The sequence below is a fragment of the Chiloscyllium plagiosum genome, unplaced genomic scaffold (genome assembly GCF_037043375.1).
Source record: "Chiloscyllium plagiosum isolate Xiang-an unplaced genomic scaffold, Cpla_swu_hap1 HiC_scaffold_37, whole genome shotgun sequence".
NCBI classification, from domain to species: domain Eukaryota; kingdom Metazoa; phylum Chordata; class Chondrichthyes; order Orectolobiformes; family Hemiscylliidae; genus Chiloscyllium; species Chiloscyllium plagiosum.
The window spans coordinates 25054001-25071534 of record NW_028270175.1 but is presented as its reverse complement, the minus strand read 5'-3'; the positions used below and the strand labels follow the sequence as shown (position 1 = coordinate 25071534).

General features: G+C 39.5%; 1 protein-coding gene across 5 annotated transcripts in view; it reads left to right on the top strand.

Annotated features, from left to right (window-relative positions):
- dnajc16 (DnaJ (Hsp40) homolog, subfamily C, member 16) overlaps positions 1-17534 on the top strand; it is a 43182-nt gene that overhangs the window by 20342 nt on the left and 5306 nt on the right. For 4 of the 5 annotated variants that reach the window (XM_087980474.1, XM_043675758.2, XM_043675760.2 and 1 more), the window contains exons 7-15: positions 18-122; positions 1372-1530; positions 2026-2156; positions 3209-3392; positions 5069-5257; positions 11579-11655; positions 13880-13960; positions 15443-15553; positions 16371-16541. In XM_087980474.1, coding sequence (XP_087836600.1) covers positions 18-122; positions 1372-1530; positions 2026-2156; positions 3209-3392; positions 5069-5257; positions 11579-11655; positions 13880-13960; positions 15443-15553; positions 16371-16541 — 1208 coding nt within the window. The remainder of the gene's footprint in view (positions 1-17; positions 123-1371; positions 1531-2025; positions 2157-3208; positions 3393-5068; positions 5258-11578; positions 11656-13879; positions 13961-15442; positions 15554-16370; positions 16542-17534) is intronic. The other variant, XM_043675761.2, reaches the window with a different exon arrangement.

Below are 17534 nucleotides of genomic sequence, written 5' to 3'. Positions count from 1 at the left end.
TGTCACTTTTTTTTAAGGTAACTAACAATAATTATGTACATTTCCTGTCTTCATGGGAGCAAGACAACAAGCCACGTGCACTAATGTTTCACCAGAAGTCTATGGTGCCATTATTGTACAAGGTAATGCATCTCGGGCCCTATATTGTGAATTGCAGGGTATGATGGTGAAATTGAAGTTGTTATAGCTTTATTTTCTACTGAGAGTCTACCAGAATCTACATTATGCTGAAATGTTTTGATAAATCCTTTTTTTCCTTATGGTCTTACTGTTGTTATTTTTGAGTTAAATCTCAAAATATATTCACTAAGGCATAGAAGGAGACCATTCATTCTTTGAGGTCATGTTAGCTCTCCAGAGAGCAGTCCTGTTTTCAAATGCCTGTAAGTTTATTTCCCCTGAGTGCCCTCCAATTTCCTTTTCAAAATCATTGATCGTCTTTGTTTCCATCACCTCACAAACAGTGAGTTCTAGATCATTACATACAAAAGTTCTTCCTCCTATTCCATCTCTGCAACTTTGGCTTAAAACCTAAAATCTGTTTGTCTCTCTCTACTCTCTTTTCGCCGTCATCTAATGGGATCAGCTTTCCTTTATGTTCATTTTTAACTACAGACCACAACCACACTGAATTGCCTTTGCACTTTTGATGGAGATGACATTAAGTTGCAGTAATAGAATTCATACAGTGTGGAAACAGTCCTTCGGCCCAACAAGTCCACACTGACCCTCTGAAGACCAACCCACACGGACCCTACCCCTGCGACTTTACGTTTACCCCAGACTAATGCACGTAACCTACACATCTCTGAACACTATGGGCAATTTAGCATGGCCAATTCACCTAACCTGCACATCTTTGGATTGTGGGTGGAAACTGGAGCACCCGGAGGAAACCCACATAGACAGTCGCCCTCATGGGTCCCTGGTGCTGCGAGGCAATAGTGCTAACCACTGAGCCACCGCTAATGTTATCCAAGCCACTTTAGTAAACGCAAATCACAAGAATTGTTAATGACCCATTTACAACTTTAACAACTGATTTTAGACTTTAAAAATTCTCCCTGTAAACCTAAAAGCACATTTTTAAATAAAAAAGCATTTCATATTTTAATTTTAAAATACACTTCTTTTCTCTGAGCAGTGCTGTTTGAAATTAGTTATGTCATAGAGTTATTTAATATTCAAGAAAAATTTTTGTAATTACTGTTGAAGGTTCTGGATTTTAATTGCCTTTGTTCAACACTTAAATGCATTTTGCCAACAATGTATGATCTTTGTTTTTACTGCAATTAATTGTTTTTGGTTAATGCAGACAAACATGGGAAAGTATTAAGTTGCTGTTCTTGACATATGTTTTTCTTTCCAAAGCTGATTGCCTTCCAGTTCAAAGATTATGTAAAATTTGGAGCTGTGCAGACTGGGATAGAACTGACTGATGAAATACTGACTCATTACAGCATAAGCGGTTACACGTCTACCATAATGATTTTCAAGGAGAATGTCGACAAGGCAGCTGATAGCATCCAGGTATGTACTGTATTTTTTGTTTGTTTCTGAATTTCTTTTCAAGATGAGGAATGATGTTGACGGAGAAATGGTGCAACCTCCTGAGATTACAGAGCAAAGGTTAAGAATAATCCCAAACATTATCTTGAAATTAGTCTTTAAAGAGTTGCCTTTCACTTCTATAAAATACATTATAGCCACAAATCAAATCCCTCATTTCGTTTCATTATTTGTCTTTCCTGAAATACTGACAAAAACCAAAATATAACCCCATGAGTCTTGGCTGCCACTGCTATCACACCCATGTGACCATCCTTTATCTATAAGAAATCCCTATCCATTTCTTCTCTGGTTGAGTAAGCTTTTGACACTCTCTGTTATTGTGCAGAGGGATAATGGCTACATAACGCAAAGTGACTATGAAATATAAAGAGAAATCGATCAAAATAAACTCTAAATGGATTTGTGTTCCTGTGCCTGGATTAAAAACTCATGGTTTTGAATGATTTCTTACAGCCTAAAGGAATGAAGAAACAAATAATAGATGATTTCATTTCTGGTAACAAATTCCTACTGGTTCCTCGTCTTACAAGCCAGAAACTCTTTGAGGAGCTGTGCCCTCTGAAACAGTACCGTCGTCAGAGAAGGTAAGTGATCGGTCTTGCAGCAATGATTGGTTAACTTTCTTTCGATGCTGGCCATTAAGTAAGTTGAATAAATTTGCCTGATGCTACTTGATAAAGAAGAAGGAAAGACTTGTACAAAGAAATTTTGCAGGCTTCAGGATATCCTATACAGCCAACTAAGCACTTCAAAATGTGGAAACTACAACAAAACCCCTCAAGCAACAATGTGATCGTGTTTGGATAGTTTGCTTTTATGATATTGATTGAGAGACAAGTATTGAGCATGGCTTTTCTTTTGAAATAGTTCCATGTGATTCGTTAAGTACGGTTGAAAGGGAAAGTATAGCTGCACTTAACATTTCCTCTGAAAGATGACATCTCAGTGCAGCACTCTTTCATTAATGAACTGAGCGTTAGCCTAGATTTTGTGTTCAAGGCACTGATTTTCTATTCCCACAAGTAAATTAAGAACAACCAGGAATCCGGGGACCCCACAGATGCTATTGAGAGATTGGAATGCTGCATGTAAATCAGTATCGTATACTTACTGTGCCACTGCAGCACGGATACTTGAGGTTTGACTTTTTGACCAAAAAAAAAATCATCCTCTCCACTTGCAGTGGGAAAGTGCATTCAATGGTGGCATTGATTAATGTTTTTGGCAAAGGCATCTGGTATCAGGTATCTTCAATTTTTTGTCTAACTGCGACTATTTTGAGAATCTTTCTGTTGTTATAGTGTTATTGGATCTCAAATTGATAATTGACTTCTGAAGAACCTCTGGATGCAAAACCTTAACTCCATTTCTCTCTTCACAGATGCTGCCAGACTTGCTGAGTTTCTCCAGGATTTTGGTTTTTATTTCAGATTTTCAGTATCAGCGGTATTTTGCATTAATTGATTTATTGATGCAAATAACTGTATGATTTGTCATATCTGTTTGAAAGTTTCAGTAAATATATTCTTCTTTAGTTTATTTATCACCTTGGTTAAATTTTCATTTGGCAATGTTATTTTGGCCTTGTAATGTATGGTAATATATATGCATGATTTGACTTGAATTTTTTCTCCAGATATTGCGTCATGCTAATCATTCAAAAGAAAGATGAGTTGCAGGCTCCGTATCACTCCTTTGTGTCATTCGCATCTGTAAATATGAAAGAGTCTGTGAAATTTGTTTACGTTTATCCCGAACATCAGCAAGCATTTGTTAATGCCTTGCTTCCACCAGCACTGCAAAACAGTCCAGTACCAAATGTGAGTAGAACAACTGTGTCCAATTTTAAACTGGATATCTTGTTGCATGCCTCTATTTGTCATTTCTTTCTGCATGAGCGTCTAGCCTTAACAGAATACACAACTCCAGTTACAAAACCAACTATCCAGTGATGGGAGAGCTGTTCGCATTTCTATGTTTGATATTAATTGAACAATCATTGGTGATATGATAAATGGACATAATTCATTTGGCTGAGATTTCTCAGCTCGCTATTTGAACAAAGATGTGATTTGCTTAAAATAAATAAGCTATTATGAAAATAATGAATGACACACTGTCATAGAAATATTAAAATATTTGTCCAAAACTGTCACCATCAGTATATTTAGTCACATATGTCGTTTACTGGAGGTTCACTGATGATGTGATCTAGTATGGTGACACAACATCTGAAAACGAACCTTCCAGCTCAGCGAGCAAACTTTACATCCAAAACGTATGTCTATGAATTGGAACAATATTCCATTCATTCATTCTTGTTGTGTCACAGTCCTGAAATTTTCTAGCAAACAGCACCGTAGGTATACCTACTCCGCATAGACCACAGTGATTCAATAAGGCAGCTGCCACTAATTTCTTGAGAGCATTCAGGGATAAATGCTGGCCTACATAGAGATGCCCACATCTCTAAGGGCATTGAGATATGGGCATATTGAAAGATATTACTTTGCTTAAGCATGCATTTGAAGATGAATATTCACTACAGAAAATAAAGGTTCTTTTCAAGTTGCACAGGTTTTTGTTTGGACACATATTGCTAAAATGTTTGTTCATGTTTGCTAGAGGTTGAACTATTTCATGAGTGTTTATTGAATGAAACAAATTAGTATTCAAACAGGAGAAATTATCTCCGAAGAATGAATAGAGAGCATTCAAGCCATATAGCTTAATCTACACCAAGCCAATTTCTTAAGCATTTTTCTTCAGGCATTTCATCTCTGATAATGTTATGCAAAATCAAAACTCTTTTTATCCCAGACGAGGAATGAGTGAACTTATATCTTGTTTGCACCTGTCGCATCCTTAGGATATCCTGAAGTGTTTCACAGTTTGTGAAGCACTTTTGAAATGTTATCATTGTTATAATGTATCAAAGTAAATTATTCCAATCTTGGAATCATGCAAGAAAACTGTTGAAATAACTTGTATTATGCATTTTTGCTCGTCAGTTCACAGCTCCTATGTGAGAAGCTATTTGGCCACCTGTTTCTTGGGTTTGAAATTATCTTTTAATCCAGTCTAGAATCTTTCTAGTTTCCAAGAAAATTCTTCCCTTTTTAAGTATCTGAAATTATGCCACCATTTTCTAATGAGGTTTCTGAAGTTTCTAAGCTTGACCTCTTTACCAGTACAAGTTCTGTAGTATCATGTAATTGCTCCTCTCAAAACCTTTGCCAAATATGAAGTTTGCTGGTTTATATCTTCTAAGCAATACTGATCACAATGAAATTAAATTATAGAAGACATTACAGGGACAGGAAAACATCTTTCATCACTTTACCGTGGATCAGTCACAGAACTGCTTGCTCTAAAAATAGCATTGATCAAGGACCTCTAATTTTAATTGAACTCTGTGCATTTCGCTTTCTCAGTTTTACAGATCATGTGTTTTTTCTAAGAGCTCACATTTTTTTAACAAAACTCTGTTTAACAGGTTGTGATCCTACATCGAAGTAGCACTCATGGTAAAGTGATCTATAAACTACTTGAAAATGGATGGAATGGAAATGAAGAGGACAAAATGCTATTATTTAATGAGCTGACTCAATTAATTGGAATGGAAGGCCACACAATATTCCCTCATGATGTTGTGTTACCTCAGCTAAATGATGAATTTGCACCAGTGAGTATTTTACCTGCACAAATGATTGGATTAATTTTTGTTGCATTATTTGTATTTATCATTTGCTGTTGGAATAATAATCTGAGCAAAACGAGGAAACAGTATCTGTCATGAAAAAGATGCTTGAGTCTATTATCAAGGAAGAAATAGCAAAGCATATAGGGAGAAATTGTCTCATTGGCAGATACAGCATGGTTCATGAAGGGCAGGTCGTGCTTACTAATCTTTTGGAATTCTATGAGGACATTATGAACATGGTGGACAACAGGGACCCAGTGGATGTGGCGTATCTAGATTTCTAAAAGGCCTTTGACAAGGTGCCGCACAAGAGGATGCTGCATAAGATAAAGATGCACGGCAGTACGGATAAAGTATTAACATGGATTGAGGATTGGTTGACTAACAGGAAGCAACAGTGGGGATAAATGAGTGCTGTTCTGGTTGGCAATCAGTAACTAGTGGTGTGCCTCAGGGAGCAGTATTGGGACCGCAATTATTCACAATTTACATAGATGATATGGAATTGGGGACCACATGTAGTGTGTCAAAATTTGCAGGTGACATTATGATGAGTGGCAGAGCAAAGTGTGCAGAGGAATGTGAAACTTTGCAGAGGAACAGAGATACTTTAAGTGAGTGGGCAAAGGTTTGGCAGGTGGAATACAATCTTAATAAATGTGATGTCATCCATTTTGATAGGAGTAACAGTAAAAAGGACTATTACTTGAATGGTTAAAAAGTTGCAGCATGCTGCTATGCAGAGGGCTCTGGGTGTCCTTGTGCATAAATCACAAAAGGTTGGTCTGCAAGTACAACAGGAAATTAGAACATCAAATGGAATTTTATCCTTCATTGCTAAAGGGATTGAGTTTAAAAGAGGGGAGAATATATTGCAGCTGTATAGGGTACTGGTGAGGCCACACCTGGGGTACTGTGTGCGATTTTGGTCTCTTTACTTGAGAAAGGATGTATCGGCACTGGAGGGGGTGTAAGAGGAGGTTCACTAGGTTGATTCTGGAGTTGAGGTTGTTTGCTTATGAGGAGACACTGAGTAGACTGGGATTATATTCATTGGAATTTAGAAGAATGATGGGAGATCTTATAGAAACATGTAAAATTATGAAGGGAATAGGTAGTTTCCACTGGCAGGTAAAACTAGGACAAGAGGGCATCGCCTCAAGATTAGGGGGAGAAGATTTAGGTCTGAATTGAGAAGGAACTTTTTCATCCAGAGGGTTATAAATCTGTGGAATTCCCTGCCCAGTGAAATAGTTGACACTAGTTCAGTCAATGTTTTTAAAACTAAGATAATGAACAATGAAGGAATTAAGGGTGAGAGGACGGATAAGTGGAACTGAGGCCACAAAAAGATCAGCCATGATCATATTGAATGGCAGAATGGACTCGAAGGGCCAGATGGCCTAATCCTGCTCCTAGTTCTTATGTTTTATGTAGTACCTTTAATTCAGCTTAAGAATTGATGACGCAATGTCGAGGTAGTCAGCCAGAATCTACTGCCAGGTGAAATTGGTGATGACTAAATATTTCATAATGTTGGGTAACTACTATAGCTAGGATTGCCAACTTGGTTGGACCTAATCCTGGAGCTCTGTCAGTTGACAAATTGGGCACATGATAATCAGTGCAGTTTGCAAATAGAACAGGATAGGAACAGGATCTTCGGCCCACCATGACTGTATTGACCATGATGCCATTTTAAATCAATCCCATTTGCCTGCATCCCTCTATTCTCTGTCAGTTCATAGTCAGTCTAAAAGCCTGTTAAATTATGCTATCGTATCTGCTTTTATCACCTACTTTGGCAGTGCATCCCAGGCACCTGCCACCCTTTGTGCAAAAAACTAAATCTTTCCTCGCACATCTTTTTAAATTTTTTGCCCCTCAGATTAATCTATGCTTCCTAATGTTTGACACTTCGACCTTTTTGGAAATCATGCTTGTCGTAATTTTATATATTTCTATCAGGTTGCCCCTTAGCCTCTGATATTCTGGTGAAGATAGTCCAAGTTTGTCCAACCTCCTTTTAGCTAATACACTCCAATTCAATCAACATCCTGGTTAAACCTCTTTTTTGTACCCTATCCAAAGCTTCCACGTCCTTTCATCTTGAGTGGCGCCAGAACTGCACATGATACTGCAATGTGGCGTTGCGCATTCCTCTACAGCTGCACCATGATTTGCCAACTTGTATACCCATTGCCCCAACCAATGAAGTCAAGCTTGCCATATGCCTTCTTTACCACCACATCCATGTATTGCCACTTTCAGGGAGCTATGGACTTGATCCCCAAGATTCCTCTGTGTAACGATGCTCCTAAGGGTCCTGCCATTTAATGTAAATTTCTTTTGCATTTGACTTCCCAAAATGCATCATCTCTCACTTGCCTTGATTTAAACTCCCTCTACCATTTTCTGCCCGCTTTCCAACTTATCTATATCACACTGTATCCTTTGACAACCCTTCTCACAATTATAACACACACCTTCCAGCCCTGGTAAAAGGCTTATAATTTTTTTTCTGCACCCTTTCTAGTTTAACAACACCCTTCCTAAATGCTGTAGTAAAGCCCAACATCCACCACCTTACCTTCATCAATCATCTCTGTTACTTCCTCAGAAAACTCAATCAAGTTTGAGAGACAGCACTTTCTTTACATAACGCCATGCAGACCATTCCTAATAAGTCTCTATTCTTTTCCAAATGCAATTAAATTCTATCCCTAAGAATTTTTTCCCTACCGTGTATGCAAGTATAATTTTCTGTATTGCTCTCCTTAAACAAAGGAACAACATTGGCTATTTCCAATCTTCTGAGACCTTGCCTGTGGTTAAACAGGATGCAAAGGTCTCTGTGAAGCCTTCAGCAATCTCCTTCCTTTGCCTCCTTTTAATATCCTGGGATAGATCCCATCAAGCCCTGATTTCCTTTGTCTTACCTGTTGAAAGTGTGGTCACATGACCATGCAATACATTTTACATATATCCCAAGTTTGGGCTGTTGAGGATTCATTGTCATGAACTGGAATGCTTTTCTCCAAGCTTGTCAGCCATGGTGTCCAGGATCTCCAATATTAATCCAAGTGACTTCCAGGCAAATTGGGAGTATTCTAACTATAGCACTGAATCTAGTGAGCCTTTAAATGGAGTTCTGAGGAGGTGTTCAGTTAGATCCACAGAAAAGTTATGGCATAGGAAGAGGCCATTCAGCTCACAATCTCTTCAGTGAACTAGCCATCAATTGTCATTCCTTTTATCAGCAGCTGTTCCGTAACCTTGCAGGTTATAGCACTTCAGGTACAGATCCAGGTTCCTTTTAAACAGGTTGAGGACTTTTATTCTAACCACCAAACTGGACAGTGCATTCCAGTTACTGCCACCCTCTGGGTTTAAAAGCTATTTCCTTATTTCCCTTCTAATCTTTCTAACAATAACTGCAAAATCTACATTAATGGAGACAGACCTTCCCAGTCTACACTGTCCAAGTCCATCATTATTTTGTACATGTCAATTAAGTCATCCCTCAGCCTTCTCTGATCTAAGGTAAACAAGTCCAACTTTGGAAATAGTTCAGAGGAGATTTACTAGGATGTTGCCTGGTATGAAGGAAAGGCTGAGGAACTTGAGTCTGTTTTCGTTAGAGAGAAGAAGGTTGAGAGGTGACTTAATTGGGGCATATAAAATAATCAGAGGGTTAGATAGGGTGGACAGTGAGAGCCTTTTTCCTCGGATGGTGATGGCTAGCACGAGGGGACATAGCTTTAAATTGAGGAGTGATAGATATAGGACATTTCAGAGGTAGTTTCTTTACTCCGAGAGTAGTAGGGGCATGGAACAGCTTGTCTGCAACAGTAGTAGACTTGCCAACTTTAATGGCATTTAAATGGCCATTGGGATAGGCATCTGGATGAAAATGGAGTAGTGTAGGTTAGATGGGCTTCAGATTGGTTTCACAGGTAGGTTCAGCATTGAGGGCCGAAGGGCCTGTCCTGCGCTGTAATGTTCTATGTTCTACCCAATCTTTCCTCCATTGTTGCAGTTTTCTAGCCCAGACAGTTTTTTTAGAGTCCCTCAGGAAAATGTGATGAGATGACTTTTGTCATCTGAGTAGTTAAATCATAATTTATAAAAACAGATGATGTTTACAGTTAATTCAAAGAATTTATAAGTAGCTGTTCTTCACTCTATTTCTCTTTGGTTCCTGGTAAGCTGTAATGGTTCATTATTACTTTTTGTCAATTGTAATCCTAATTAGTTATGTGCGGCTGTCGGGTTTAAAAAGTGTGCAACAGGAATATTAAATGTACACAGAAAATAATGCTGCAAATTTTGAAGTGTCAGTGTCTGATGACTTGTAAACAGAAACCAGTCGAAAGAGGGGAGGAGGCAGACATTAGATTACTTACAGTGTGGAAACAGGCCCTTCGGCCCAACAAGTCCACACCGACCCGCCGAAGCGCAACCCACCCATACCCCTACCTTTACCCCTTTAACCTAACACTACGGGCAATTTAGCATGGCCAATTCACCTGACCCGCACATCTTTTGGACTGTGGGAGGAAACCGGAGCACCCGGAGGAAACCCACGCAGACACGGGGAGAACGTGCAAACTCCACACAGTCAGTCGCCTGAGTCGGGAATTGAACCCGGGTCTACAGGCGCTGTGAGGCAGCAGTGCTAACCACTGGGCCACCGTGCCGCCCACGAAACCTCAAACTATACAACCTAATCATGATATAGTTTTACTTAATTTATTAACATTTGTTTATTGAACTATAGTTTGAGAAGTTTAGGTTTATCTTGAATCATATTGTTTGAAGAATCATCATTCTGTATGATACAAGTTTTTGGATTTGTACTTCTGTTGACATAGCACTTATAAGAAATAGGAGCAGGAGTCGGCCCCAAAGCCTGCTCCACCATTCAATAGGACATAACTGATCTGTCCACTTTCCTGCCCTTTTCCCCATAACCCTTGATTCCCCAACTGATCAAGAACCTATCTTTCTCAACCTTAAATATGCACAAAGATTCTGTCTGTTGCAAGGATTTCCAAAAAGACACTTAATCTTCTGACTCTTAAATTGTTGCCCCTTAATTCTGAGCTTATGCTCTCTGGTTCTGGACTCTCGTGGGAGGAAACATCCTCTAGCATTTACTTTGTAAAGCCCTTAAGAATCCTATATGTTTCAATTAGATTACCTCTCCTTCTTCTAAGTTCCAATGAATAGAGTCATAACCTGTTCAGCCTTTGCTCATAGGACAATCCCTCCATATTAGGAATCATCATAACGAACCGTCTCTGAACTGCCTCCATGGAATAATATATTTTCTTAAATAATATGTAAACATGTATAAATGTTCGAAAACAAGCCTAAGACTACCTATGTCTCATGGTCTTAGGAACAGAAGAAGGCCATTCAGCTAATTTAGACTGCTCTGCCATTCAATAAGATCATGACTGATTTGATGATCCTCAAATCTACTGTTCTGCCTTTTCTGAATACTCTTTGTTTCCCTGGCTGATTAAAAATCTGTTCATCTCGCCCTTAAAAATTCTTAATGATCCTGCCTTGACATTTCTCTGCAGTAAATAATTTCACAGATTTATGACAGTCAGAGAAGAAATTCCTCATCTCTGTTTTAAATAGGTAACCTCTTACTCTTAGATTATGCCCTCTAGTCCTAGACTTTCCCACAAGAGGAAATGATGTTTCTGTATTACCCTATCAAGCCCTCTGAGAATCTCGCATGTTTCATTAAGTTTTCCTCTCATTGTTCTAAACTCAGAGTACAGGCCCAATCTACTCAATCTCTCCTTACAAGAAAATCCCTCCACACCAAGAATTAACCTAGTGAATCTACTCCAACCACTTGCAGTGCCAGTATGTCTATTCCAACCACTTCCAATGCCAGGATATCTACTCCGACCACTTGCAGTGCCAGTATATCTATTCCAACCACTTGCAATGCCAGGATATCTACTCCAACCACTTGCAGTGCCAGTATATCTTTCCTGAGGGATGAAAACTATTCACAATTTTGTATGCATGGTTTGTCTAGTGTCTTGCAGAGTGTCTCAAAGTTCAGTTTGTGACTTCTTTCAATCCGACTTATCAATAAATTGACTGTCCTGTAATTCACTTAGTTGGTGTGCATGTTCAGGTTTGACAAATCTTTAAATATAACTTACTGTTGCAACTTCAGGATGACTTTTGCAATGCCTGTGCAGCAAGAAGTTGCAGTGTTAGTTCGTTTTGAGATGCCATATAAAATTTGAACTCATTGCTTTTTCTCTGCAGATGTTCCTCCTTCGCTGGATGAATGCCATAATAGATTATGCGTCTCAAATCTGGGCATCTGGGTTCACTCAGAACTGGTTTGTAGCTGGTGACAATATCATTCATCAGTAATATATCTTCTTGTACCCTGACATGTAGAAAACCCAAGTTGTCAGAAATTGAATACATGCCACTGAGCTGTGAGAAAAGTATTGCAGAACTAAGATGCAAATCCTCACATTCTAGTTATCTGAAATACAGAAATTGCTGGAAGTTCACAGCAGGTCTTTGTTAGAGCTATTGTTGTGTCTAGAATTCACTATTCCATTAGAGTCCTAGCTGGCCTCCTACATTCTACTCTCCACGAACCTGAGATGATGGAAAATTTGTCCTCCCCCTCCTCCCGTACAATAATTTACACCAAGTTATGTATGTCTCCAGCCTGTGCTTGCTGATCTACATTCAGAGTCTGGTACCTTTTGTGATTTTAAAATTTACATCCATATTTTCACATCCCTCAAGAGCCTCCTGCCTTCAATACCTCTGAGAAACCTGTGTTCCTCTAATTCCATCACTTCACAGTTGGTGCCAATCCCTAATCTCAGGATTTTTCTACCTAAAAACCCTACAACTACTCTATCTCTCCTCCTTCTAATATGCTTCTCAAAGCCTATTTCTTTGTCAGGAGAACTAACCATCCTCTATTTAATAGGACTGTCCTGTATTCGAGATGCATGTCCCACGATGTCTGCGTCCAGACTTCATATTTTGTGCACATGTAATACAGGCTCGCACATGTGCACGTTGTGTTGTCTTCGCAATGGCCCACTTCTCAAATCACCCCAATGACCTTTAAGGTTGACAGCAGGCATACCCACACACAAATAGAGACCACCAAAGGGAAGCAAAAGTGCCCCTTGATTTCTCAGGAGTTGGTCACCCTGCTTTTTGAGAGAGCTTCTGGTTTTCTGTCTTAATATTCCTTGTGTGCCTCATTTATCTTTACATACTCCAGTGACTCACCTTGGAACTTCTAATACATTCAAAATGCTATTTAATTACAATTTGTTGTTGCCACTTGAAGTCTGAAAAAAGCATTGAGCAATTTGATGATATTCACTGTGGAGGTTCACACATGAATTAGGCAAACAATTAGGCCCAGCATTCAGACTGTGTGAATTGTACCATGCCAAAGATCAAAGTCTTCAAAGGGATCATGGCTGAGACCAAAAATACAACCTGTCGAATTGGCCCTGTATATACACGCCATCACTTCTTTGTCTGAAATGGACAGAATGATTGATTGGTAGATGTTCTTGAGAGTCAAACTGAACTTCCTCTATTTCATAATTCATCATCCAGATTGCTCTCTTCAGTTTAAAATTCTGAGCTTGGTTCAACATGACTGTTATTCCCGAATTGATCACGACTTCTTTTATTCTTTTTCTATATTCTTTTCAAATACACTATCCACTTTTAACCTTGGTAATAGAAAAAAAGTAATTGGCTTCATTTTAAAGGAAGAAAATGGATTTAAGGTTAGGGTTCAGTTCTGTTGTCCATTGTTGCATTGCCTTGGTGCTGGGTGCTGCTATTATTCAAAGTTGTGGATTTGAATTTGTTGTTTCTTTGAGTTGAAACTTGCCTTTGGCCTTGCTCAAAACATTCACTGCTGTCACACACCAAGGACTTAGAGTCATAGAGATGTACAGCATGGAAACAGACCTTTTGATCCAATTTGTCCATGCCAACCAGATATCCTAAATTAATCTAGTCCCTTTGCCAACATTTTGCCCATCTCCTTCTAAACCCTTCCTATTCCTTCACCCATTCAGATGCCTTTTAAATGTTATAATTGTACCAGCCTCCACCACTTCCTGTGGCAGTCCATTCCATATACACATCACCCTCTGCATGGAAAAAGTTGCCCCTTAGGTCCCTTTTAAATCTTTCCCCTCTCACCTTAAACCTATGCCCTCTAGTTTTGGACTCCCCTATCCTGGGGAAAAGACCTTATCTATACCCCTCATGATTTTATAAACCTCTGTACGGTCACCCCTCAGCCTCTGCTCCAAGGAAAACAGCCCCAGCCTATTCAGCCTCTCCCTATAGCTCAAACGCTCCAACCCTGGCAACATCCTTGTAAATTGTTTGGTCCATATCAAGTTGAATGTTGTGGTTTTGGATTTTTGTATCTCTCTCAAAGTGCTTAGTGATCGTTTGTTTTAAAGTTTCTCTGCACCAGCTGATCATTGCTGTTAAGAATCTTTATTATGACTCAGAAAATAACTACATTGTATTAACTTCCATTTTCTGCCTCAGGAAGGAAATGATGCCTTTGATTTCTCTGCTTTTCTCTGTGGTTTTCATTCTGTTTGGAGCATTCATCATTCAAGCTTTTGGGTAAGAAATGTGGAGATTTATAGATTTAAGAACAAAGGATCAGGGCTGGTCTACTAGTATTTGAAAGAAAATAAATGTTTCATGTTTTGAATGAAGAATGGGAGTTTTGAGGAAACTCACCTGTAACACAAACCTGTCTTTTCTGTTTATGATGCTGATGGACTTGCTGCTACTGTCTGTTCTTTTTTCAGATAGGATTGGAGCTTCATGCAAATCTGTATGTTAAATATATGGTGGGTAAATCTCCAAAAGATGCCCATTGTTCTATTCATTTCTGTCCTCGGCCTTTAAGTGATTTGGGAAAGCAGAGCGCAAGAAGGGAAGTGAGAGAACAAAAGAAGATGATCTTTTGGGGAGGATGACTTGCTTTGATAGGCTGAGAGATGACTAATAAATCCAGTGCACATTCTGCAGACTCTGCCGCATGTGAGGGGAGGGGTACTTGAAGAAAGGTTGAGTTTAATTGCAGGGCAGAGCTATAGAGTCAAAATGCTTGAATTCCCGACCTCTGATGGCAGTGGAGCACTCGGTTTGTTACTGTTAGGGTTAATTCCAAGGGTCCCGATGTTTCTGGTCCTTACTTTGTAAGTGAGTGAGCACAGGAGTGATTGCTGCATAGGAGTGATTGCTGATTGCTGTGAGTATCCTTTGTATCACAAAAGCTACCAATATCACCTGTCTGCATTTGTGTTTTTGACCATCTGTATCCTGGATTCTCTCTTTACCAGTCTTAACTATTTCTACTATAGATTTGCTCTCCTGCTCGGCCTCTTAACCCCTCAACCCAGTCTTCACTGAATGTATTGGATCCTGTACCCCCAACTCTGTCAATTTAAAGTTCCATCTTTTGTGGCTGTGAGCTCCCAAGTTCTATAACCTTTTAATCCTGCTTACTTGACTAAATTCTGTTGGTGGGGTAGCATTGATTGATCAGTTTGTCTTTTACTGTTCTCGTTCTCTGAATAAAGTCTCTTATGCACCATGTCTTCTGTTCATGACTTGTCTAGCCCCCCATATTGTAATATTTTACTTTTGGAAATTTTGTACCTGTTTCTCCTCCTTTTGTAAAATTTCTTTAAACTCACCTATTTTGAAGAAGCTTTTGGTCTCCCTTTCAGTTACCTCCAAAATTTGCTTAGCACCCATTGAGGGCTGATCACATCTCTGCCATTAGAATCATTTATGAATCATTGCATATTTTAAAGGTACTATTTAAATTAAGCTGATCTTTTTATGATTATTCAGGTGTATTTCATTGCTAAATATGATTTTTGAATCAACCTGCTGAAATTGTGACATGAATATGTGACGTATTGAGTTTTGACAAGTGTGCTTGATGCAGGATATAGTAAGTCATTGATCTCCAATGATGATGGGAATAAATAGCAGAACATCGTATAATCTGGGAAGTGATGAAGCGTCCTGCTGATAGGGAGGAGCAAGTTTTCTGCAGATCAATTTAATTTCCTTCAACAATTTCAGGGAACCAAGTGACCTGGAGAGCAGGTCTGAATCTGAGAAAGAACAGGAACCAGCAACAGATAAGATTCAGGAAACAAAAAAGCAACAAATCAACACCAGCAGGAACTTAAGGTATGGCTCTTTCAGCTGTCAACCTCCACAATTCACTTGCATGTTTTTCTGTCTGTTGTTGACATGTAGCCCTGGGGCTATTGGCCTGCATTATATCCAACCAGCCTCTCTGAGTCAGATGCATTTAATATAATCTAAGTCACAATCTATAGTCACACACTGTTAGGTGCTCTGACTGTCTGTTTCAAAGCCCTGAAGTTTACCTGTGTATTCACAAGAAAGGTGGCATACATACTATGTATGTGCAGTGCAGTTCATTGGTTCATGCAGGAAAAGGAGAGAACCAGGTTTTTTGTGTTCAACGTTCCCCAAGCTGTTTAACGTATTGACATCCCTTGTCCAGACTCTCACTGATGATGTTACCTAGTCATGGTGACGAAATATCTGAAAACAAGCCTTCCAGCTTAGCGATCTAACTTACATATCATCAACCTGAGCTACATATCTTCTCAAAAATTGCTAGATAAATTTATATATGGTATGGAAGGCAATTTAGTAAATTTATTCCTTTATAGATGGCTAGCATTTATTACTACTTCCTAAATGCTCTTGAAAAAATTGTTGAGTTGCTGAATTGAAGTACTGTAGTCTGTCTGGTGAAGTTATTCCCTTTCAGATGTTAGGGAAAGAGAGCAAGCATTTTGACCTAGTAACATTGAATATCAGAAGTCTCAAAGGGACACCATTATTCATGGCATTTATTCTAGAAACCTACCTGACAGGCAGGGATTATTTAAGCTGTATGAGAAGGATGTGTCAGATGTAAGAAATGAAGATTTCACTGGATAGATAGATAATGAATCCTTTCTTTATGCAGTAGGTCCCCAGAGCAGAATTTTGTGGAAGTGACTGAATTGACCTATATCAACTATAACAGTAATCTTGTGCGGTTAATGCCTGGAAACATCAATGTACTGGTTGTGGTCACTGATATTACAAAGGATGCTTTAATTCAGAAGTTTGCACATGAAGTATATCCTGTTACCTGGTGAGTACCGTATGGGGTAGAAGGATATCACATGGAGACTTTGCTGTGAAAAGCTGACATACGTTGCACATTGTGAATTAGAAGATCCCAGTGCAGTTCTTACTCTATGCTACATTAGATATTTACAGATAGAGGGAAACTAAGCATGATGCAGGTGATACTGAAGGTATACCATTTACACTTCACAGAAAGCATCTCTGGGTTCTCATCAAGAATCCTAAGTCAGTTTTCTCTCTGTTTAAACAAACAAAATCATAATTTTAATAATAATTAACTATTTAGTTGCAATGATTCTGGTTAGTACTATTGATTGAAAAAGTGAAGTGTATTCATATATAAATCTATAATAAAAGAAAATAATGGAAATATGCAGCAAGATGGAAGATGGACGGCACGGTGGCACAGTGGGACGGCACGGTGGCACAGTTGGACGGCACGGTGGCACAGTGGTTAGCACTGCTGCCTCACAGCGCCGGAGACCCGGGTTCAATTCCCGCCTCAGGCGACTGACTGTGTGGAGTTTGCACATTCTCCCCGTGTCTGCGTGGGTTTCCTCTGGGTGCTCCGGTTTCCTCCCATAGTCCAAAGATGTGCAGGTCAGGTGAATTGGCCATGCTAAATTGCCCGTAGTGTTAGGTAAGGGGTAAATGTAGGGGTATGGGTGGGTTGCGCTTCGGCGGGTCGGTGTGGACTAGTGGGCGGCACGGTGGCACAGTGGTTAGCACTGCTGCCTCACAGCGCCAGAGACCCGGGTTCAATTCCTGCCTCAGGCGACTGACTGTGTGGAGTTTGCACGTTCTCCCCGTGTCTGCGTGGGTTTCCTCCGGGTGCTCCGGTTTCCTCCCACAGTCACAAAGATGTGCAGGACCAGGTGAATTGGCCATGCTAAATTGCCCGTAGTGTTAGGTAAGGGGTAAATGTAGGGGTATGGGTGGGTTTCGCTTCGGCGGGTCGGTGTGGACTTGTTGGGCCGAAGGGCCTGTTTCCAAACTG